This window comes from Thermobia domestica, chromosome 2 (genome assembly GCF_964235325.1).
Source record: "Thermobia domestica chromosome 2, izTheDome1.hap1.1, whole genome shotgun sequence".
NCBI classification, from domain to species: domain Eukaryota; kingdom Metazoa; phylum Arthropoda; class Insecta; order Zygentoma; family Lepismatidae; genus Thermobia; species Thermobia domestica.
The window spans coordinates 133992214-134018106 of record NC_137455.1 but is presented as its reverse complement, the minus strand read 5'-3'; the positions used below and the strand labels follow the sequence as shown (position 1 = coordinate 134018106).

General features: G+C 36.1%; 1 protein-coding gene across 2 annotated transcripts in view; it reads left to right on the top strand.

Annotated features, from left to right (window-relative positions):
- The window catches only part of LOC145675590 (glycine receptor subunit alpha-2-like), a 133891-nt gene that overhangs the window by 60437 nt on the left and 47561 nt on the right, over positions 1-25893 (top strand). Inside the window, exons 4-8 of one of the 2 annotated variants that reach the window (XM_081746120.1) lie at positions 7219-7421; positions 10064-10146; positions 14872-15003; positions 19457-19585; positions 20127-20227. In XM_081746120.1, coding sequence (XP_081602246.1) covers positions 7219-7421; positions 10064-10146; positions 14872-15003; positions 19457-19585; positions 20127-20227 — 648 coding nt within the window. The remainder of the gene's footprint in view (positions 1-7218; positions 7422-10063; positions 10147-14871; positions 15004-19456; positions 19586-20126; positions 20228-25893) is intronic. The other variant, XM_081746129.1, reaches the window with a different exon arrangement.

Genomic DNA, 25893 nt, shown 5'->3' with positions numbered 1-25893 from the left:
ATGTCCAAGAAGACTGCCTTTAATATACTGTGGGAGAATCTAGTCCATTACCCTGAATTTTCTTCATGGGTTGCCTTTGTACAGGGGCTTGATAATGATGCTTATTGTAAAGTGAGTAGGAAAACACTGAAGTTGAGCAACAAGGAGATGCAGGTCTTAATGTGAAAGGACCAACTCATGCGAAAACTGAAGAAAATTTGAAGCAGTAGCATTCAATGACCCTATTTGTGGATAAACATTCAACATTAATTTCTTGAGAAGTTCCAGCTTCATCTTTATCAGGAACTCTTTCAAAGACTATTTTTATGAATAAGGTGTTACTCCAGAACCATATGTGTCTACTCCTGATACTGCAAGACCTGCTGGAATTCAAAAGAGCTGTTTGGAAAGTTTTATCCTAAAAGATGAGGAGCAAAAAGTATAGTTTATATGGGCTCTTCAAATTGTGCATAATAAGTAGTCTTTCAACTTCTGTCAGGGTTTCAAAACACTCTAAGTAAATGTTTCCAGACAGTGACATGACCCATATTTTTTTCCCTAGTTCAACGGTTTCCTACGGTTTAACTCTACACTTCCAACAGCAATTAATGGACCTGCTCAAACCTGTAACTTCTTTATCATCTGTTAAGGTCTGAACTGAGTTGTTTAAATAGGCCGAATGAACTGGATAGTGAGGATAATAAACTGGAGAAAGTAGTGAGACGTTATTTGAATAGCGCCTTCCTTAACAAAAGTACAGTCAATAACTTCTTAAGAGTTTTTCTTGAAGATGTTTCCCCTCTGCCACTTTTGAATTTTATACAAGTGTCAATGGATAGTCCTAATGTTAATTTAAAATTTATTTCAAATCTGAAGGATCATATTAGTTCTGTGAGGTGATAGATGCTGTGGCAGGTGGTTTACACCTACACCCACCTATAGGTACATGTGGTTTACACTTTGTGCAGTGAAGACTGATTGATTCTGTTGGCTGTGAGATACATTACATATTGTGATCCCTCTGGTACTCCGTATCTATTCGATGACTGGCCAACCTGGGTTTTTGTTGAAGTGACAGGCTGTTCTTTGGCTCCACTCAAATTTTGTGGTGAGAGGTGGCTAGAAAATGTGGATTGTCTTCAGAGAGCACTGCAAATTTGGGACCATGTGGTGAAGTTCCTAAATGAAACAAAGCTACCAAAATCGAAAACAGTTACACCATTGAAAAAGGCTGCCAGTGATCCATTTGTAAAGTGTAAGCTGATCTTTTGCAAACTGCTTTCCGAAGAGAGCTAACCTCCTCTCCAAAAGTTCTAAACACCAAAATGCGACTAGCTTCTTATCTTCTTGATGGTACTGATCAGGTACAAGAGTTATTGTCTGCAATATAATGGCCATCGTTACCCGTTAAGATGTTAACGGAGAGAGGCTTTTTGATCCGCTGTGTGAAATCAGATGTAATGAAACGTGAAGGTACACTATGTAACGATATCTTTGTATTTTCAGTGTAATTCTAAATATCTTTTATTATACTTCTGGGCAATGTGTAATTTTAAAATATGCACTAACTAGTTAGAAGAAGAAGAAGACACGAAAAAAAAAAAGAAATAGAATCAAAATTGATTCTAATTGTGTGCCACCATAAAAGTAGGAGTCCAGCGGTGACCTTGGTGGGGATAACATCTCCCGAAGTGTTGTTAAGAAGAGGAAGTGGTTTAAAGTGAAAAGTGTTCATTCTACATATAATTCACACATTCACAGTTAATTACAAACACACTTACGCTCATCCACAATTATTCTACTCATTTAAAATTCATGTATTTTCACTTTTTACCAATTTATTACACCCTGACCAATTGGGTAGCTGGCCCTTTTCGTCCCGTTGGACCTCCTTCTCTATTTAGAATACAATACTTACCTATTATGACAGTTTTATGCTTTTCCTGGTTTTGACTTTCTGCTTTTCTACTTTTATGATCATATTGCACTGAACTTAATTTTCTTCTAATTTTTATCAATTATCGACTATACTTGACAGGCACTTCGACTTCTAAGTCAGCCAACCATTGCAAATGGCGGTGTTAGCCATTTGAATATATATATATATATATATTTAGTATACACACAATTTTATACAAAGAACTATTCTTTCATATAAGTAATTCAATAATCCTACAACCGCAGCACACAAGACCTTAGATGTCGGTGCAAAAACTTTTTAAACACCATTAAAGGTGAAGAAGACAAGACAAGACAAGACACCATAAAAGTAGGGAATCTAAACGCAACATAAACTGTTTGAGTGAATTTAGTAATATAATATAGCTAAAATATGACTGAGGATCTGTATATAACAAGTTATGCTGTTATATAAATTTTGTGGTTGCCGCCAAGGAACTTTTAGGGGATTCGTCGAAGTTCAGTAGACAATCTCCTAAGCAATAAAACTTAAGTGTACAGATTGACTTTAAGGTTACATAGTTTTGATAAGAGAATATCAATACGGAGTATACATTGTTAAGGAGTGGCACAATTTTTTTTTAGAAATATCAAAATGAGTCTTCCTAGTGGTGGAAATATATCTGAAGCAAGTGGTAATAGGGATGACCTAGCTGACCCTGACCTTATTAGACGTCTTGGTGATCAAATGAACCAACAGATAGAACAATTAAAGCAAGATTTTGGTGATCAAATGAACCAACAGATAGAACAATTAAAGCAAGATTTTGGTGACCGAATGGATCAACGAATGAACCAACTTGACAGTAAAATTGATCAACAAATGGGACAATTAAAACAAGACCTTGGTGAACTCAATAGTAAAATCGACCAGACAACTCTGCGAATTGAACAATGTGATCTTAAAATGGAACGAATTATACATAGATTCACTGAAATGCAAAATTCCATTTAAGTGGTAGAAACTATAGTTAATGATCACAATACCCAAATAAATGAACCTGAACCTTCTACAGAAACAACAGAAAAAGATCTTTAGTTTGCATTGGTGAAATTTACTGAGTTTTCGCAAAAAACATACTGCGGTATTGGTTGGATCAGCAGTGGTGCCCACCCCCCCTTATGTCCATAACGCACCCCCCCAATTGTTATCCGTAGGTGTTCTTCCATGAAAAAATCTTCTTTTCGATTAATTTTATCCCCCCTCAAACATATTTATAGATTTTTAACCCCCCCCAAATATTTCAATGACGCAGTTTGCGTCATAGACCCCCCCTTGTGGGCACCCCTGGGATCAGATTATCCTGACTTTCCTCTTCATTCGAATGTTTTTAATTGTTTTACTGATGCTGTATGTAACGAAGATTTTAATATGCATCAATATGCGAAAAGTTATGGTCATCTTCGTCCAGTGAATGCTGTTGGTTGCTTTCAACATGATATTAATTCTGGAGATGAAGTAATTGTAATAGAACCGTTCAATGATACGTACAGGACATTGGTTCATGCAGCAAGAAGAAAATTGATTCCAGTATTCGTGAAATTCAGAAAAAGAGAGTGTGTATTCCCACCAATGTTTGAAGTGAATTGGCTGATTGAGTTCAATCTGATGAATTGTTCATTCAACGTAAAGACCAAAATGATGTTAGTAAACAATCCGATGATGCTTTTACAGAACGTGATGCAGTGCGTTGATTTCAATCATCCAAGTATGACATTGCAAAATTTTGAAAATCCATCAATGGTGCCATACAGTACTAACATGAACCAAACTAACCTTAATCGAAACCAAATTCGAAACATTCATGTGAGATTAAAGTGTGATCCCAATGTAAAATGTGATGTTAAATTCATATGTGCCGGTAACGTAACCGAACCTAATTACAGAAGAAACAGAAACCGTGGTAGGACAGACTACCTTGGATATCGTGTAAAGGACAAGTACAGATCCGTTAGGGGACACGATATTTCGTCACCAGTGAAACGAATGAGAACTGAACCCAATTCTACCGGTAAGATAACGAACCTAACCTTGTTAGTAACAGTAATAGTAATCGTATACTTAAGAAGCATGTACTCATTACATCTAATTTTCATCGAAGTGAATTTCGTAGAAATCTAATAGATGGCAAAAATTGCCAAAGAAAGAAACAAGGAATTGTAGAAGTAAATAATGTGCAAGACTGTATCCCGAGTTATGACTTTCAATGCAACTTGAATGAATTTGTTGGTCATGTAACTTAAGCTAAAGTTACAGCGTCCGAGAAAACCGTATTCAATTGATTTTTGCTTTATTTCGCTTTAAATATCGTTATGATTTTGTTTGTTATTTGTACTTCATTTGGATTCTATGAAGATAATTCAATGAATTAACGAATGGAACAATTCGTACATTTATGATCTTAATAAGAAGTTAATTATTATGTTATGTTCTGATTATTATCGATATTTCAATCATAATCTATATTTTGTTTAACTATATTCTATATTTCATCCTTTTTCGTTCAAAGAACAATCATATGAATATCATACTTACATCTTTTTCAAAACCTTCTTCATTATGCCCAAGTAAATAATTATTAACTTGTAACAAGCATTTAATGGACCCAAAAAAGGACTTAAAATTAAATAACTTGTAAACCAAATTTCGAATGTGCCTTATCGTCGTTGAAATGTATAAATAAATGAAGTCAATGATAAAATTTAAAATAAATATGATAATAATATTGTTATAAAAATGAATGATATATATATATATATGAATTGTAATTTTCATACATACGAGATGCATTCGAAAAGTCGAATTATTAATATGTACTATTTAACGGTCCAGGATTCTTTTCTTTTATTTGTAAATTCAATAAAAGAAAGTCCTATATTTCGGGCGACAAATGTAGCGATATCTTTGTATTTTCAGTGTAATTCTAAATATCTTTTATTATACTTCTAGGCAATGTGTAATTTTAAAATATGCACTAACTAGTTAGAAGAAGAAAAAGATACGAAAAAAAGAAATAGAATCAAAATTGATTCTAATATGTCAATTTGATGTGTTTTGTTCTTAGGTTGCCATGACGACGAATAATCAATAAATTATTATTCCAGAACCATCTTAAGGAAGGGATATGCACACAATCTTTTGAGGTGTATTTACTTTAGTGATTATATGATATAATAGTTCACGAACCACCATATAAAGTATTTATACATAAGTAAAAAGGTGTATTTTATTTCAATAATTGTGTGTCACCATAAAAGTAGGAAATCTAAACGCAACATAAACTGTTTGAGTGAAATTAGTGATATAATATAGCTAAAATATGACTGAGGACCTGTATACAACAAGTTATGCTGTTATAATTATTCCATTGTATTGTTATCAAGAAATCGGGCAACCTTTTAGCAAGCAGGTATATTGATATAGGATTTGCACCAAATCGTCTTTTGCAGGTTTAGACAGTGAAGAAGGGGAAACTTAATTTCTGCACAAGTGTCGTAGTGTGTTATACTGAGTGATAAGGAAACTGCAAGAAAGTAGTCTTTGAGTCCTTACATTATATAGGGATCTCATGTGACTGGATAGAAGAGATTTTTCTCTACTCCTCCAAGTAATGCACCTGGATGCCAAAAACTCTGACGATGTAGTAGCTGAAAATGGGAAGAAACAGTACTCTCAATTTTGTAACTGTAAGTAAAGAAGCTTGAAGAAATCTTTCAGTCTTACGGATATTTCCTTCAAGAACTTTTTCACGGACAAGGAAGATTTGAAACAGTTGTGGCATTTTGTAAAGATCTGCATGATTTTCTCTCACGGTAACGCAATTGTTGAACGCAACGGTTTTCCATAAATAAGTCTTTGTTAGTAGAGAACATGCTGGAAAAAACAGATGTGGGACAGCGTCAAGTGTACGACAGTATCCTAGATACATATTCGGGATACATGCACGAAAGCATTTCCCATTATTTACCAAACCTTCCTTGCGCTTCGCTAAGTCGTTGTTTGTTCGGAGAAATGATTCGTAACCTAGTTACAACATAGATAATTTAATTAACAAAATATTTAATATACACTAGTGGACACAGGTATGTATGTGAAGTTCTTGTAATGCACCACAATATTTCGACACGAGACACATCCACACACACGTTTCGACTGTCTAAAAAACACACTCTCTCTCTTCGAGGTGGCTCATGTTAACTTTTCTACAAAAAGGGGGAGAAAAAGGTCATCCTCTGAGAGCGAAACACACTGACCGTAGCCTGATATCTATTCTGTTACGTTGTAGCTGTTCAGACAAACTATTTTGTGTGAGAAAAAAAAAAAATACATTCAACAATGCAGGTCAAGAATGTCGAGATCTCAAGGAAGATGCTTGGTAATGTTTCAAATGTACGGAGACGCTATGAAAATATCTGAACCAGAGAAAGGTAGATAGGAATGAACAAGAACAGAAGGAAACTGAGAACGGACAATGAATGCAAGGCTCAAGGAATTAGAAGAAGTAAACGTGTACGTGAAGAGAATGAGGAAAAACAGTGTGTAATTGGTACAGAAATTTGAGAGCTGAAGAAGAAAAAACCTTAACTGTATTATAAACAATGGTGCTGATTAAAACTGCCAAGATGCTTAATACGAGTGTGTTAAAGAATTGTTCTTTCTTGTATAGTTACGGTATTGTGATTCTATTGTTACTACGGTATTGTTCTATTGTTACTGTTGCGATTCTATTGTTGCGAGTTCTTACTATAATAAATATTTAATTAATATGGAATATACATAACAATTATGTTGAATATGTATAACAATAGTAATCAATCATCATATCAAAGGATAATTACCACGTTGGTGACGAACAGTTGGTTGTAAGGAAAGGAAAAGGACGGGAATTTCCTATAGTCAGGGAATTTCTATAACTAGTCAGGGAATTTTTGTTTTTCCTTCAATGAATTTGGACGCTGATTGGCTACTGAACGCTCTTGAATTGGGTATTTAGAACAAAGCCGAAACGAATTCTCTTAAACGAAATTATCGAATTCAAAACAAAAATGATGTCAGTGCTGATATCATTTAGTCTTGAACAAAAGTTTTGTTCAAGCTTTCTTCGATCATTTGCTTAATGCATATTTACTAACTTACTTCATGTATAGAAAGTTGATCTAATATGTTATTATTATTATTATTATTATTATTATTATTATTATTATTATTATTATTATTATTATTATTATTATTATTATTATTATTATTATTATTATTATTATTATTAACTCATTTGTTAGGTGCTGCAGTTTGATTTGGCTTTGCATCAGCGATGGATAGATTTACGACTAAGCGCTGATGAAATAACTCGAAAGTTGGCTGTTGGTGGAGCCATTTGGCGACCTAAACTAACATTTACATCTGGTCAAATTCGAGGTGATGTTGAAGATTCTACTCAGTATTGGAGAGGCACTTCAGAAGGAAGAATTATGTATAGTGAAAGGTTAGTTTAATTTTGTACGCTACAGAACACGGTCATTTGCTTTTCACTTCATACAAAGTTCTGCGACATTTTTTTAATATACCAGTATGTGACCAACGGCTGTCAATTTGTGATTTTTCTCTTAACATACTTTTCTTAGTTAACACTACCATATTAATAAATGTACTTACTACATACTAAAATACAAAAGTCTGGATACACCCCTATAAAAGTCGAATGGTGTGAGGAATCATAATGTCGTTTGGTATGGGGTGGTGTCTATAGATGGGTGTGCAACTTATAGAAGCTATGGCGGCAGCCATTTTGAAATCCACAATCTTGTATCTGGGTTACGTTTTTCAAACGGGAAGGGGGTCATGTCGCATATCATTTTACACTTTTTTTTTCTCTGAGTAATACATCTGTGCCACCCGTTTTGCGATATGTTTATTTGTGTAGGAGTTATGATCTGTTAAAAATTATAATTGCAAGGAGGTGATGAATTTTCTTTATTATTGTAGGGGATCCACAATAGCACTTACACAGAAGGAACGCACTGAAATTGTGTTAATGAGTGGTGGACGAAGTATCAGAGTGATTGCTGCAGACTTCAATGCCCGGCATCCTGACAGGTATAATGATATTTCACATATGATAGTTTTCTAGTTATTGGACAAATTTCGTACAACAGGTTCTGTGGCGGACAAGCCACGCAGTGGATGTCCAAGAACAGTCACCGACGAGAAGACTGCAACAGCCATTGTGACATCGGTTGTGAAAAGTCCACATCGCAGTACGCGCCGATTGTCAGCAATATCCGGTGTCAGTCAGCGTTCAATCCAGCCAAATCACACACACCAATGGCACCCGTACAAGTTATAGTTGCAACATCATCTCTGGAAGGATGATCCTGATCGGCGGTTACATTTTGCAGAATGGGCTCTGGATCAGTGAGACAGTAATCCAACTTCATACGGCAGCTGTTTTCAGTGACGAAGATAACTTTCATGTGCAAGGTGAGGTAAATAAACAGAATCACGGTCACTGGTCAGATGCAAACCCTTCGTGGATGGATCCCTGTAAAGGCGCTGGTGGTGAAAAGTAACGGTTTGGTGTGTGATTTGGGATACAAGAATCGTGGGGCTAGTGTTTATTGATGGAACCTTGAATGGGGACAGGTATCTTAACATGCTGCGTGATTATGTGTTTCCAAAGTTGTTGAATCCACAGGATGATATCCCAACTTTCTTTCAACAGGACGGTGCACCTACGCTACTGAGGTCAGACAGTTTCTGGATGAACAGTTTTCAGGTCACTGGATAGATAGGAGGGGGTCCTATGGAATGGCTACCACGGTCTCCTGATTTCACACCTCTTGACTTTTATCTATGGGGTTATTTGAAATCAATTGTGTATGAGCTAAAAGTCAATAATGTAGCCAATCTCTGCCGGCGTATTGAAAAGGCATGTGCTTCTGTAGACCCACAGACTCTGCGACGTGTGCAGCATGACTAGCAAAAAAGACTTCAATTGTTTATCCAGCGCAATGGAGGTCATGTTGAGCATATGTTGTAATGCCGACTCTGACAAGTGTCCCAACAGGTCATAACTCCTACACAAATAAACATGTCGCAAAACGAATTGCCCAGGTGTATTCCTCAGAAAAAGGCAGTGTAAAATGATACGCGACATGACTCCCTTCCCATTTAAAAAACGTAACCCAAATTTAAGATGGCGGATTTCACGATAGCCGCCGCTGTCGCCTATAAGTTGTGCCCTTACCTATAGACACCTCATACCAAACGACATTATGATTCCTCACACCGTTCAAATTTATAGGGGTGTATCCAGACTTTTGCCTCCCCCTAAAATGTCAAAACCATACGAATAAACATTATTTCTAGGACCCTTAATAGTAAATACTTTTTACTGAAATGGGCCCACCACTCATTTTTGTTTTATTTACATTGCGTGTGTGCTGTTTTGTTTATGTAATGTAGTGAACCTTTATAATTTCATGTTCGTATCGTATATAGAGTAAGAAAATTTTGTTTTAAAATGGACCTCCCTCGAACGGCGGGGAGCTTCCCGGGGGGGGGCAGTTGCCCCCACAAGTTACGGCCCTGTATAAATGAAGGAAAATCTATAAATACTTTGTTTTTTTCCTTAAGAAGCATATGCAATGACAGAGTCAAAGAGGAAATAAGTAATTCTCAGGAGTTTAACAACATTCTTGTTTTTGTCCTGAGCATTCCAGCATCTAGTACTCACAGAGAACATTTTTTTTTTCTTATACAAACAACAAATAGATTGATAATAGGAATCGATGTAATTTAGATTTATAGAAAGCTGAATTACAGATCACTATGGATTTTGGCAATTCTTGCAGAGAATTTGTAGATTGTGTAAGGAATACTCCCGAAGTTCTGGCTACAACCAAAGATGTAAATATAGCTTTCTCGCGCAGTAAAATGTTTTAAATCTCAGAATTTTTTAATTCATTCACACTAGCAGTATGCTCGTAACAAGTTTTCCTTCCTTTTTTTTAAAATAAAGTCGGTAAACCTACATACTCATACTGTATTAACCTTAATATTGCACATCAATATCTCGCCTTATTTTACGAAACATTGTTTGTAGTAATAACGTTACTTTTATTGTAGGATGACAATTAATGTGGAATGTACAAAAGATTTTCGAAGTTTTCCGTTTGACATACAAACCTGTATGCTGCGAATCACAACTTGTGAGTAATGTCATAATTTTTAATTGCAAATTGCATGTTATGATTGATATAAAGTTACTTTGTTTCAAATACTAAATTTTACTGGTTTTTTCATTAAATTATGAATCTCTATCAAACTTTTTTTTTGTCGTAAATGAGAAAAGCAACTAAAAATAAAATATATGTACGTATTGAAACTGATATCTACACTTATTTAATAAAATTAAATCTTAAGCTATCTTACGCATCTAGAATTTTTTCTTCAAGTTTTTGTTCATCATATCAACACGACTTTTCCTCTTGGAAGATAACTAAGATTAGGAATAAAATTCCTGGGCTTTCGGCATCTATGGCCATGTTTGCTAGTCACGTATGAGGGGTGATGTCCCTCGACGATCACACTACTCGGGGAATGGGGAAGGAAGGAAGCAGCCTGGGACCATTATGTGAAGGATTATCCCGGCATTTATATATATTCAGTATAACGAGTAAAAGAAAAAAAAAAGAAAAGAAAAACTACACTTCAAGTATTGTGCCATTTAGAATTTAATTTGTAGCCATTAAAAAAAATAATGATAAACTTTTACATGTTAAGAAGAACTCCTAGTATTGAAGTATAGACTATACGGTGGCGGAGCTTTAGGGGCCAGGTTCACTTATTAGAATTCTTGGCCACCCTCTTCAGTAGTGGCCATGTTCCTACTAATCAAAATATTGATAAAAGTGGCGTATGTCGATAAATACTGTGTGTTATTAAACATCCAAACTTATTTTTTTAACGCAATAGCAACTACAGATAATTGCTAATGTACCAACCTTTGAGTTGAACAGTAGAAAAAATCGTTTACTATAATGAGTCGGAAGTGATTTATCTGTTACAAAATTTTTCTTTTATACATAAAATTTTCTTTGAAAAGTATTTTCACTTTAAACGAAGCAAAAGAAAAGAAGAATTGGCTATATAATTATAACAGAACTTAATTGGTTTACCTAAAAACCTCAATTCCAAAGTACCAACCGCCACTCGATATATATCAATACTGTATTTTATATAAGCGGTATCGCATCGCAGTTTACTAAGCAAAATCATAGAAGCACTACGCAAACGAAAAATTAGATCGGAAAATGTGATGTATCTATGATTATAATTTGTTAACAAAGTGAACGGCGAACGAAAAAGAAAAAACATAGCATAGCATCGTCTTTTCTTTATGATAGAATATTCTATTTTGATCTCGCATACAATTTGTGATAAATCTTCCCTATAAAACCCATTGTTTGCCTTTAAATGCCTCTTCGGTTCGTAATACCACACCCTATAACCGGAGATTGGAAATAGAGTAGACGGCAAAGAAAATTTATGGAAATTATTATCGGAAATTAGATTACTAGCGAAAATGCGAGATACATTTCTGTCCTTCTGGTGTTTCAAGTTCTGGTAAGAGGTAACAATTCTTCACCTGCTCCCTTGAATAAGTCTGAGTTTTACAAAGAGTGTGTCTTACTAGAAAAAAAGTGGCGCTGAACCTTTTCTTTGACCTTTACTGAAACTCCTAAATTCTTGGATGTAGGAACTTGAAATTATATGCTGAAGAATAATACAGAGTTTCAAGAAGAGAGGAAAAGCGATTTGAAAGATTTCTCTTCATTCAAACATCTCCGAAACAGTTAGGAGTAGGAGCTTGAAATTTAGTATAAGTTCTCATTGAGCTCGAGGCTGAGGATAAAACAGAGTTTAACGAAATGCGACCAGTGTTTCTTCCAGACATGTTTTTGGGGAGCACTGCCCCCGGAGGAGATCAAAATATTACGTCTATAATATAATAATAAATAGAATAGTACAGTGTGAAAGTAATATGTGCCCTTCCGAATATTAAGTGTGCCCTACCATTCTTTTCTGAAAGAAACACTGAATGCGATGCCTAAGGCGGAAAGCGGGCTTGAAACTTTTTCTGTCGTTCACTAGATATTCGAAACAATTTGGCATAGGTAAATGAAATATTGCACTGTGCTCCTCAGATTCTTGACCATGAATATGACAGAATTTTCCGAAACTCAACATCTGAGAGCATGAAAAGAGAGGTTAAACGCTTTCTTGCGCTGCTGTTAAAATTTTATGCGAACATTTTCTATATGTTCTAGACTGTGACATATAATCTATATTATAAAATTGGAAGTGACTATGCTTGTAACTCTTAATCTCTTGAACAGCGCAATCGATCTCGATCAAATTTTCAATGTTGATTCGGTTCTGGCTTGGGAGTGTTCTTAGCTATTTACTTTGACGGTAGAACTTAGGGGAGAGGGAGGAGGGTGATAGAAAAAAATAAATAAAACTTAATAACTATTGAACCACCCAACTGATCTTGATTAAATTTTCAATGTAGATAAGGTTCAGGACTGGCACGATTTTTATCATTTCACTCTGATGGAGCAGCGTAGAGGATAGGATGGAGGGGGAGATATACAAAAGTTAATAAATATAAAAATAAAAGTGACTATGTTTGTGAATTAATAACTTTTGAACCACCCGATCGATCTAAATCAAATTTTCAACATATATGAAGTTCAAACCTGAGAAGATTTTTATCATTTCATTTTGACAGTAGATCTTAGGAGAGGGGGAGGAGAGGAGGGAAAATATATGAAAATGAATAAAACTTAATAACTCTTGAACCACCCGACCGATCTCGATCAAACTTTCAACATAGACAAGATTCGGCCCTGAGATGTTTCCTTCACTTCACTTTTACAGTGCAACGAAGGGGAGGGGGAGTGGAAGATATATGTCAAAAATATAAAAATAAAAGGGACTGTCTTTGTGACTTCATCACGTTTAAAACCACCCGACCGATCTTAACCAAATTTTCAACATAGATGAGGTTCAGAGATGAGGTGTTTTTTATCATATCACTTTAACGGTAGAACTTAGGGTTGGGGAAGGGGATGGGACAGATATATAAAAATAAATAAAACTTAATAACTCTTGAACCACCACATCGATCTTGATCAAACTTTCAACATAGATAAGGTTCGGGCCTGGGATGTTTTCGTCATTTAGCTTTTACGGTGCACCCTGGGGGGGGGGGGAAGATATTAAAAATAATAAAAATGAAAGTTACTGTCTTTGTGACTTCATCACACTTTAACCACAGGACCGATCTTAATCAGACATTCAATATGGATAAAGTTCTGACCTGGGGTGGTTTTTATCATATCACTTTGACGGTAGAACTTAGGGGAGGGGACAGATATATAAAAATAAATACAACTTAATAACTCTTGAACCATCCAACCGATCTCGATCAAATTTTCAACATAGATGACGTTCGGGCTTGGGATAATTTTTAACATTTAACTTTAACGGTGCATCGTAGGAGAGGGGGAGATATATGCAAAATAAATAAATAAATAAAAATAAAAAGTGAAGAACTGTCTATGTGACTTCACTCTTGGACCACCTGACCGATCTCGATCATATTTTCAACATAGATGAGGTATGGTATTTATCTATTCATTTTGACGATAGAACTTATGGGAGAAGGTAGGGGGGGGAAATATATAAAAATAAATAAAACATAATAAATCTGGAAGCACCGGGCCGATCTCGATCAAATTTTCAACCTATATGAAGTTTAAACCTGAGATGATTTTTCTCATATCACTTTGATGATGTAATTTAAAGGAAGGGAAAGACATTTACAAATGATCGAAAATGACCGATATTAGTGTCGAATCTATAGTTTTTGAGGTCGCTGAGATGAACAGTGATAATCCAAATTCAGCCCTGCAAAAACTATGGGAGGGGATATAAATGATCGAAAATGACCGATACCAGAGAGCGTTTTAATAATAGTAAAAAGTGACTGACTAACAGAACATGTTACTATTTTTCTTAATTAACCCAGCGAAGCGGGTAATTTATGCTAGTTTATATAATTTCTACTCTGAGCAATACGTAGGTTGATTAAATGATTCTCCATTATTATTATTAATTTCTTTCGAAGCGCTCAGCATAGTCAAGAAATTTGGACCTCATGCGAGAAATAGATTTGGCTGTTTCGAAACTACGAAAAGACATTGAAGGAAAAGTTAATTAGGAGCAATTGCGTGAGGTTTTACGTAACCCCAGTGAACCAAATTTGCATTAGCAAATAGGCTGTTTTGAATTTTTTTTTTTAAAAAAAGCATATCTTTAAAATATTTTCCATAAACTTTGTTCTTCCTCTGCGAAGAGAAGGTCCCTCATTGGTTTTCCTTTATAAAAATTGTAGGCTACACTATTGTAACTCTAAGATCAGAAAACTAAGCAAATGTGAAAGGTAAATTCTTAAATATAAGAACAGAAAATCAAGAAAACATGGGTGAAACGAGAAACAAGAAATTACAATAAATATACCTAGAGGTGGCTCTTGGGATAAGTTATATTGGTAAATATTAAACTTATGTCTGTGTAAAATAAAGGAAGAAAATTTATCTGATGTACTGATTTAAAAAAAATATATATCTGATGTACTGATTTTGTATACAAAAATCGGTTCATTAGATAAATGTTCTTTCATTAGCTTGTAGTAATAATAATAACTAGCTTGTAGTAACTTTTAATTTTCACTAATGTAGTTCCCTTCAAGAACTGCCACTGCATGAGACAGATTAACTCTCTATAGGTATCGATATTTCATTTGTGAAGAAATAACGTCCTTCCAATATTTTATTTTCAAATATCTAAAATCAGATGTTTTGTAGACAGATTTCCCGTGGAAGAAGTCCAGTTGAGATGGGAAATTATTCCATTTGACGTATTACCAACCCTTGATTTGGTGGAATTCCGAGTTATTGAAGTTACTAGAGACACAGTAACAGAAGCCAGGCCTACAGGTAAGAAATATGACCTATTGGTGCAGCCAATGATAAAAAATATCCTCTTTGTCCGCAAATAGTAGCTTTACACTTGTAGAATTTAAACGTACAGTGTTCTAAATAAATACAGTATAAATTAGGAACTATTTAGAATGGATTTTCCTCAGAAAAGTTTGGTCTACAACAACCACCACAATGTAGGCGTGCCCTTGCAGTAAATCAGTTTCTCAATCGATTCTGTAAATGAAATGAAATTTCTAGTCGTACGTCTCACCACGCTGCTATTGTTCAGGAGACGGATGAGTTAATGTAAGTGAATTATGAAACAATTGGTGGATGAGAATGGGAGAACCCGAAGAAAATCCACGGATATGATATTGTCCACCACAAACTCACGTGGGCGGGAATCAAAACAGGAAACGTCGCTCCAGAGATGAGCACTATACCATTGAGCCACCCTCTCAATCGATTCTGTAAATATAATTCGGTTTTATACCCATTAACACACATACTTAGGAGTGTAATTTGAAAGGATCAGAAACTAAGTATGTAATAAGAAAAGTTAACTAGTTTCATTTATCGTATACTTTTAAAATAGACACACGATAATATTTTCATGATGCAATGAAACAAGTACAGAGGCCGATATAAGTATTCGAATATAAACATGTTTACTAAAGTCCGCGTGACTCGAATTGGCGTGTGGCATCAGCCAATAAGCTCGCAATGTCCTGTTACTAAATCTTCAGGGAAGAATTTAAATCATTCATGATTGATTTTCTTTGTATTTGTGGACAATTATGAATGGTTAGATTCCTCTCTGAAGGCTTAGTAACAGAACACTGCGAGTATATTGGCTGATACCACACGTCAATTCGGGTGACAAGGACTATAGTTCTATCATTTCTATAGTTATGCAAAGAAAGTAGATGTAAAATGTAAATAGAACTGGTATAAAATAATGTTGAGTCTTCTACTAAACATATAAACTCATGAAAAGGCACTGATACTTATTTCCACTACCAGAAAGAAAGAAAATTGTTTACATCTGGACATAAGTATTCGAAGAGAACAGCTAGTATTTAGTTATCGTCTCCTTTCTACGAATTACTGCTGATAGTCTTTTAGACATTGACTGTACATCTTTTTGCTGACTGCAGAGTCCACATTTCTACACTCTGTTTGAAGGAGTTTAGATATAGGCCACTCAATAAGGGATGATTTACGGTCGAATAAGGAAAAAAATGGTGGAAAGTTGGAACAAATTTTATTTCTTTATATAAGTGTCCGTAACAACATACTAATTTTGCACCACTCTACCACCCCGGATTTGGCCGCCATCTTGGAAAAATGGCGTCAAAAATTAGTTTTTTGTAAACTTATGTCGTCCTACAAGTGGGATCGCAGGATAAATATAGTATAGACTGTGTGCTAAATATATGCACTACAATATATTAAATATAGTTTGGGAGAAACATAATGGTAACCTTTATATGGTTACAAATTCTACATTATTAAGTAAATATTACGTTGTTTATAATACATGCAATGCAAAGTACTATACTATTCGAATACTTCTGTCAGTCTCAGTATGCTTTCAATCCCCATTGATGCTAAAGCAAGGTTGGCAAAAACCATGATTTTTATTGAAAAACCAAACCATCCGGTTTTTTGGTTTAAACCTGCTTTTTGTTTGTTTAAACCAGTTTTTTTTTTTTTTTTTGGTTTAAATAATTTGCTCTATGTATTTATACCACATATGGACAGAAATAAGTTTGTTTCGCCTTGGTGTTATTGTACAACAATCGGGTTATGATGAAAAGGATCACGTAAGTTTAAAGCGGAATGCAAACCGTTTCTCGACTTACATCGGCAAGAAATTGTCCTCCATCATTTGAACTCGAAACCGGGACTTATTGGTCACAAATGCGATACGTCTGTCGACTCACTCACGGAGGACTACTGATCTTTATATACTTGTTAATATAATTATCTAATTCTCAAGAGTCATTTCACAAGGACAAAAAGATAAACGTTGCACAAGTGAAATCATTATACAAAATTACATATGGACAATTTCAAAATATTACAGAGTACAGAAGAACTTATTCAGTCCAAGTTAGTTCACTACGGTTTTTATTAGTCCAAGTTAAAGAAATAAATAAAACGACTTAATTTGCATATCAGTAAGAAAAGTGAATAAAGATACGAATTATTTGAGTCCACTTTGGCTCTGACCCATTTATACATAAATAGATACCAAAGACACTTCTGATTTCAATAAATGCCTCTCGTCAGGTTTGTATGATCCCTCCAAAAAAAGTACGGCATTTCAATGCATTTTATCAACAGTAAACTAAACATTATTAAAACGAAACAATATTTAGAATTTTCTTTTGATTGCAGTTGCATAACAATAATAACGAACTATAAAAAAAAATCACAAAAGGAACATTCATAAACTTATATATTAACAAGTTGCTTTTGTAGTATAATCTCTTTGAGTAATGAATGGGAAATTTAGGTCTGAATATAATACGAATATTATATGGGAGTGAAACGTGATAACTCACAAATGTGTGTTCATCAAGATTTGACGAACACTTACACTTTTATGAACATTTTTCGTTTATTGGTTTAAACAATTTTTTTTAACAGCTGTTTAACCAGCCATCCCTTGCTAAAGCAAATTAATAATTCATTCGACCATTCATTTTCATCGACTTTTAGGTAAGTGAATTTTCTATCTGCGAATCTATTGAAACATAACAAGCTCCAAGCAATTTCTGAAGGGTTGATCGCGAGTGATGAAAAGTGGATATTCTATAGCAACAACTTTCCAAATAGGTCGTGGTTGAAGCGAGGAAAAGCTCCAGAGTCTGGGTTGACTCTAACTGATGCTCAGGAAGGTTAAGATATGCGCTTGATGAGACTGAAAGGGTATCATGCATCACATGCTGCTGCCGCAGGCCAGTAGAGACCTGCACGGGCCGAATTTTTCGGCCCGAGCCCAATCCAGCCTGAATGTACCTAGGCCCGACCCAGCCCGGGCCCGAAAAGTTTTGGAGAATTTCGGCCCGAGCCCGACCCGGCCCGATAAGTTTTTTTAAAATTCTTGGCCCAAGCCCGGCCCGGGCCCGACAAATTTTAAAAGTTTTTGGGCCGACCCCGGTCCGATAAATTTTTAAAAAATTTAGCTCGAGCCCCAATCTTTCGAAATTTAGTATTAAACTTGACCTAACCCTCAGAAACACTTTCTAAACTGGTTGACAACCTGACACTTGCCTCCCGAATGGTACCATTGCCTCCTAGAACTTTGTCTGTCATCGAGAGAACAAAAACTCCATCTCCTGTAACAAAAATCTAACTAAATTGATTTTAGCATAAAGTGACGATAGCAATATTGTTTAGCGACAAGCAATTTGGGTTCAGTGAAGATCAAGGTCAGAGCTCAATTTACTGCGCAATGCCTGCAATCAAAAGTGGAGCTGCTAAGCAACACAAACTGTAAATAGCTATTGCATTCTTTGTAACATTTTTCACGGGCACACTTCTTCAACGTTTGGCTTTATTCCAATTACCGTTTAACGAAAGTCAATAATTATTAAAGAATTGCAATTAATCGGCCCCAGCCCGGCCCGATCTGAAGAGAAATCAGTGTCGGCCGGCCCAAAGAAATAACAGAGTCGGCTCGCCCAAGCCCGGCCCGTGCAGGTCTCTACAGGCCAGAACGGTAGGCTCGGAACTGTACTGTCGACAATTAGCGCGAGTGTGCCTAGCAAGTCAAAAGAAATGGACGGAATTTGTCATTAGAAAGGGTGTTTTATACCATGTTGACAACGCCAGATCGCATAAATTTTTAATGACCCGTCAGCTATTAAGAGAAATTGATTTGGAGGTTTTAATACATCCACCGCAAAGGCCGGACTTGACATCGTCAAACAATTATTGGATTTGGTTTCCGCATAACTTCCTGAATGGTATTAAGAAGCTTATGAAAATCTTGTCAATAATTTTGACCAGAAACCACAGTTCTACAGCAATGGAATTATGGTGTTGCGGAGATGATGTCAGAAGGTCATCGAACAAAACGTGTATCTGTGGTTTCTCAATTCTGACTTCCAAAAGCTCAATAATTCTTAAACGATATGACACAGGAAGATGGAACAGAGAGGAAAATGAAGAGACAGGACCTACTTTATTCTTTATATAAAATTTTTAGTCTCGTTTCATTTTAAAAATTTTTTGGATAGCGAGTTGTATATATCATAATGCACATAAGTCTGTACTATTTGAAGAAAATAATAATAGTAATCATTCTTAGTATGGATATTCTTATAGGTATAATACTACGATTTACGTTATTACTAATTGCCCTGCATGTTCCGTTGTAAAATTTAAATACTTTTACAAATTTTACTTCTATTTTTCTCTTTCTTAGAGGCTTTATTTGTTACTCTTGTTTTTCTAGGAGCATTTTCAGTGTTGGAATTGCGGTTAGTTATAGCAAGAAACTCAGAATACTATGTAATTGCTGGAATGGCTCCCTCTCTTCTTTTTGTGCTATGCGCCTACATTGTGTTCTGGACGGATACAAAAGGTAAGTTTGATGTTTATGTTTTAGATACAAGAGTAATAATAGTACAGCTAAAGGAACAACTTACAATGAAGTGCTGTGTATGTAGATATGGGTGAGAGACAAAAGTTCATCTTCTGGACCGGCAGCGTTAATCTTTAAACATTATATTCGAAGGAACTTTTTTCATTTACTTTAGATTTTTTTTTAGATCTAGAAAGAAAAACAATATCTATCATAAGGATTTCGCAATTGTAGATAGATGTGTCATCACACTTATCTATGAATATTTATAGTGTAAGCTAGAAAATAAAAAAAAATTAAATAGTACTTTTAATTAAAAAAGTCAAAATGAATTTAGTTATCTACAGAAAAGCTCGCAGCAAGAGCAGCTTGTGGAGGAACGGAATATGGTATTTCTAAACCTTCTCTTCTCCGTAAATTATATCGAACACATTTCCAAAATACAGTGTTCTCCCTACAAGTTCGCTGCTACCTATGAGCCTGTCTGCAATAATTATTCATCATTACTGTATAAGCAATGATCTGAATTTTATTATTTCAGCTATCTTATCTCGCACCGTAGCTTGTTCTCTTATGGTTTTGGGATTAGTAATACTTCATATAATTATGAACAATGATGTCCTGAGAGTGCCCTATGTAAAGGTAAGTACATTTTACATCTACAATAAAATTAGTTCTATACCATATACATATATCAACTTTATATACCATATTGTTCGTGTTACAAATACAGGAAAATTGTGTCGAGTACAGTATAAATAGTCGTTGAACACTAGATCGCGTCAGTGCTTTTTTTCTTTTCTTCTTTTTTTTTTTGTCTTGGTTACCCAGTAGATTTGACTTGTATCTCTCTTCCCTCTCCTAGCTTATGAGTAATATATTATTAATCGTACTTCTAGGATAATACAGAACATAATTTTTTAAAAGAGATGTTTAGTTTCAATTACTTTCTTTGGTTCTAATAGAAAAGTTATGACAGAAAGATCGACAGATAAAAAAACTATGGTGACTCTTCTGATGTCTCCAATAGTGAATTAATGTTCCATTCTTCTTACGTTACGAAATTATTTACAAAATCATATAAAAGCGAATGTCAATTTACGTACTCGTATATGGAATCAAGAAATCCCAGTTTTTACGAATGTTATTCTTACTTACCAAAGAATAAGTCAGAACTAAAATAATATTTAATAAAAAATCAAAATGACAAAATAGTAGAATTAAGTTCTTTCGTTGATACTTTGCTAGATTGCGGGGTGGGGGAGGGGGAAAGAACAAGGAGATAAGTAAAGTATCTGACTATATCATAACAAATGTTGTGATAGCTTCATTCAGATGTAATTAAATCAATTTTATTTTAACATTTCTTTTTCACTTTCCTATTCCAGTCAATAACCGTAAGAAATTTGCTTCATGAAATAAAGTTAAATCTTTAGTTTACGCATACTTATGCTCAGAAGTTAGGATTTTTTTAATATTTGCTTGTCTGAAACCCGAGACACTATGGCACAAAATGTGATTTTGTGGATGTCAGGAAACACATGTTACATGAATAACGTAATAACGTAGATTGAAACCCATGAGCGACATAGGTATTCTCTATGAGGATCATTAATTAATCATTGGCAAGTGATACATGCAAGGTCAGCTCAGTACTGAAATGTTTCGTTAGATGGGTACATTTCTAATGCATAGAGGATGATTCAAAGAAAATGTCTGGATTACGTTACGCGTGGTCAGAAGTAGAGATGGCCAGAACCGGTTCCTGGTGGAACCGGTTTTCGGGTCTGAACAGGTCCGGTTCTTGAAGATCCGGTTCCGGAACCGGTTTTTCGGATCCAGGTTTAGAACCGGTTCTTCGGATCCAGGTCTAGAACCGGTTCTTCGGATCCAGGTCAAGAACCGGTTCTTCGGATCCAGGTCAAAAACCGGTTCTTCGGATCCAGGTCTGGAACCGGTTCTGAAACAGAACCGGTTCCTCGCGGAACCGGTTCCGCTGAAACCGAAACTTTGTTACCATCCCTACGCTAAACGCGAGCTGCTGGCAAGCTGTGAACAGTGTGCTAGATGAAATGGTGGAAGCGACAGGCAGGCGCCCAGGCGGCGGCAGCTTGTCTCATTTGGCTAAATAAAGTGGGTAACTGGCAAACTCATTGGCTAAACAGGCAAACTGGCCAACTCATTTGGCTAAACACCCACTGGTGGACCAAAACTTTTTGGGGGGCACAAGCGGGTCTGGGCGGGGAAGGCACAAGTGCATGGTCCTCTTGCATTATTTTTGAAGGTGAACTTTGTTCTTCCTTTACGGGTCTTTGGGGGCTTTCAGATCCAGGTCTGGAACCGGTTCCTAAGATCCGGTTCTGGAACCGGGTTTTCAGATCCAGATCTGGAACCGGTTCTGGAACCGGGTTTTCAGATCCAGATCTGGAACCTGTTCCTAAGATCCGGTTCTGGAACTGGATTTTCAGATCCAGATCTGGAACCGGTTCTTAAGATCCGGTTTTGGAACCGGGTTTTCGGATCCAGGTCTGGAACCGGGTTTTCGGATCCAGGTCCGGAACCGGTTCTGAAAACCGGATCTCCGATAACCGGTTCCTCGCGGAACCGGTTCCGCCGGAACCGGAACTTTGTGGCCATCCCTAGTCAGAAGATTAGAAACGAAGCACCGTTAACAAGCTGAAGGTGAGGTTGAATATGGTTCATAGTGTAATTTCGTACTGTGAACGATTCCAGGACGGCAAAAACATACGCAATATGAGGCTGGTGGCTGATGTACCACAACACAGCATGAGGGCCGTTATGTGACATTAAATGCTTAACAACGTCTAACCACAGCAATGCAACTGCATTAGTTCGAGATCTTGCAGTAGCCTCTAGACTCCATGTCTCCTGACCGACTGTGTATCAACGGCTACACGAGGTGTATCTTTACTCAAGGCGATCCTCATGAAGCGTTCCACTCACACTGTGACATCATTAGGACCACTTAACATGATTAGCCCGTGAATTAATCCAAGAACTATGGGGTGAGGTTAGGGATGGTACCGAGACCGAGACGGACTTTTATATACCGAGACGAGACCGAGACGGACTTTTAAATACCGAGACGAGACCGAGACAGACTTCTATAAATTGAGACGAGACTTAGGTCAGTCTCGAAAGTCTCGGTCTCGTCTCGAATATTGATATTGATAGATACTAAAATTGCCTTCACTCAAAATTTGTTCCGTTGGTGTGTTAGGTAATATAAGAACGGTTGACTGATGTACAGTGGAGTATTTAGGGGGTGGTTATTAGGTTCAAACCCCTCCCGAAATAAATTTGTGATCATTTTTTGCATTGCACGTACAACGCAAATGTTTCTTACTTGTTCCTCAAGCCTCTTCCGAAACAAAATCCACTGCTGATGCAAATAGAACTCTCTCTCTCTCTCTCTCTCTCTCTCTCTCTCTATATATATATATATATATATATATATATATATATATATATATATATATATATATATATATATATATGTCGCGGTGCCATCCAGGGCCGCCCCCTGCATGGGTTCCCGGGGCCCAACTTTAATTTTAAATGGAAGCAAGGGGTGAGTGGTACCTCGTTCGATATATCTTTAAAAACTAAAAAGCGTTTCGGCAAAAGATCTTTCATATCGGGCACTGTATTCAAAATCGCCACCAAGACATGTTGCCTCTACCAGATACAGTAAAACGTCAAGTATCACTAATATGAAAGCACCAAAATAAATATTCAAATAGGAAATCACAGAGGGTATTTATCATTCTATATCTCGGGAATGTTGCAACAGTCAAAAAGATTATTAGAGTAAAAGTACCATAATGGAAAGGAAGAAATCTAACTCCTAGAAAGTTATTGCTCCAACCTCACTCCATAAGTGAGTGAAGAGGGAAGGATCATTGAAATTGCAAATGAGAGCCTTAGTTTTTGCAAATTGTATTTACGAAACAAAGTTATTTGAAATATGTTTTTATAAGAGATAAATGTGTCTGTAATGGGAGAAAGTATGTAAAATTATTGTTAAATGGTACCTACCATTTTCATTGCAGGCAATGGTTTGATGTAAAAATGAATCAACTGAAATGCGAAACAAATTTGTCGAACAATGCGATTTTAGAACAATATTTACAAACGTCGGTTTTGTTCAACAGTCGTCTGTATGATATTGGTTCGCTTCTTTTCCTTCTAATGTCTTCTTGCATGTGATAGAATATGAGTTTCACTGAGATGTTGTCCACAGTTACATTCGGAATAACTTGGTAATTCCAGTTGTGATCCTTAGTAACGAAACGGTACATACTGATGCAGATATACCCCAAAAAACTTGCACGCATTGCGTTAAATTATTAGGGGCGGGCAAAATGTTGTTAAACTTGAATTTCACCTTATTTCGCTTTATTTTTATTCATTATAGTACCAATCATTTGTACAGCGGGGGACACTTCTGGATGGTACAGCCATATGGAGATTTACGGCTAAGGTGCTCCAGCAACTGAGTCCGAACCATTTGCCGGGGAGTATGCAACCAAATTAGCTGTAAAGGAAGGCGGGTGGTATAATCGCCAGGAGCTGAAAATTCCCGTACACTTGGGCGAAATTCCCACTATCGTCTACAGCATCATTTCTCCAAATAAAATGAATCTACTTCTTATGGCAAACATATTACTTGATATTTGTTCTAATTGTGGAGATAAATTGAAACAAAAAATTGAAGTCCAATCCTTTTGCTGTTGGAATGAACACTCTTTCTGTCGTTTAATCTGAAATGACTTTGCAGAGTCTGAATAAATATTTTGTCACTTCAGGAGGGTAGGAAGAGCGGATACCCCCCTCCAGCAGTATGAAAACATATACATTTAATCAAATGCTTAGTGAGAGTGAGCCCATTGGTATAACACTTTTATGATTTCAATCTTTGCTCCAAAGCCATCTTATGTCATAGCTGATGACCTTGGAAAACGAGAGATGCAAATATGATGAAACAGAGATAGTCTCATGCACAAATTTAGAATTTGAGACAAAATGATCGGATAGCATCCATATTTTGTCGAAAATTTTGATTTGGTAAGTAGACATGTAAAAGCTCGCCCAAACCTGAGAGCATCCCACTACCAATTGTTGAATTCAAGTGAAGAACTCAGTTGAGAGCATCAGATGATTACGGAGGGGGAGAAACATCTTCAGATATGGGAAACAAATAATGAAAAAATGGACTGCTCTGAGCAGGACTCGAACCAGGAACCTTCCAATTACTAAGCAACGACTCTACTCACTCATCCACGGAGCCACACTGAACGCTGGGCATTCATACGTGAGAAACAGAACGTTTGTTACTTACAAAACGTTTTTGTAAAGGGGAAAGCTAGGTCGACCGCGAGGGTGAATCAGTGGTCGCAATGATAAGCAACCAAGTTTGTTTTTCGAAGTCCGAAAAAGTGAGCCTAGATCCGTCAAAATTCCCGCAGATCTATACACAGGGAATTGCATGTTCCCGCCGTTCTTTATATAGACACTAGCTACAAATCGTACTGTCATCCGAGCGATGTGAAAATGTAAAAGCAAAATCAAACTACTTTTTTTTAGATTAATATTGATTGCACACCTCATGCACAGTTCCAATATGCAAAATCAACGAGGGATGTAATGGAGGGTATACGCAGGTATACGGCGTATACCCACCTCTAATTTTTGGAAACTATCGTATAGCCATCTAACATTTAGGAAGTACGCGGGGATACGCTACATTTGATCCATAGTATAGTCACTTCATTGGAACAAGCAACAATTGCTTTTCATGTACTGCATTTCAAAAAAAAAAAAAAAAAAAAAAAAAAAACTCACTAAACAGCTGGTCGTCAGGTTGTTGCTGCGAATTATGTCTAAATTCTTTTAAAATGTTTTCCTTTTCGGGGATGTAGGAATCGAAAGGATCTGAGTCAATTTTGTGTAGTCATAAGATATTGAAGAAAAAACATGTTAAAACATTTCACTACAATATACGAGACGAAACACTCAACACAAAAAGTTAATTCATTTATCAATAGTACCTTACATATATTCGCAGCTGAATTTCCAAGGTGATGAATCCAGGTTTCTTCTGCAATCAATAGAATAATGTGGCCAGTGGCGGATCTAGCCTGGGGCCAGGGGGCCTAGGCCCCCCAGTTTTTTGAGTGACAAAAATAATTTAACATATTATTTATATATTTTTGTAAGTTTATAGTAAACTCATGATATATCTATAATAGCCTGGGTTATGGCAGCCCCCATGTTTTCCCTTCTAG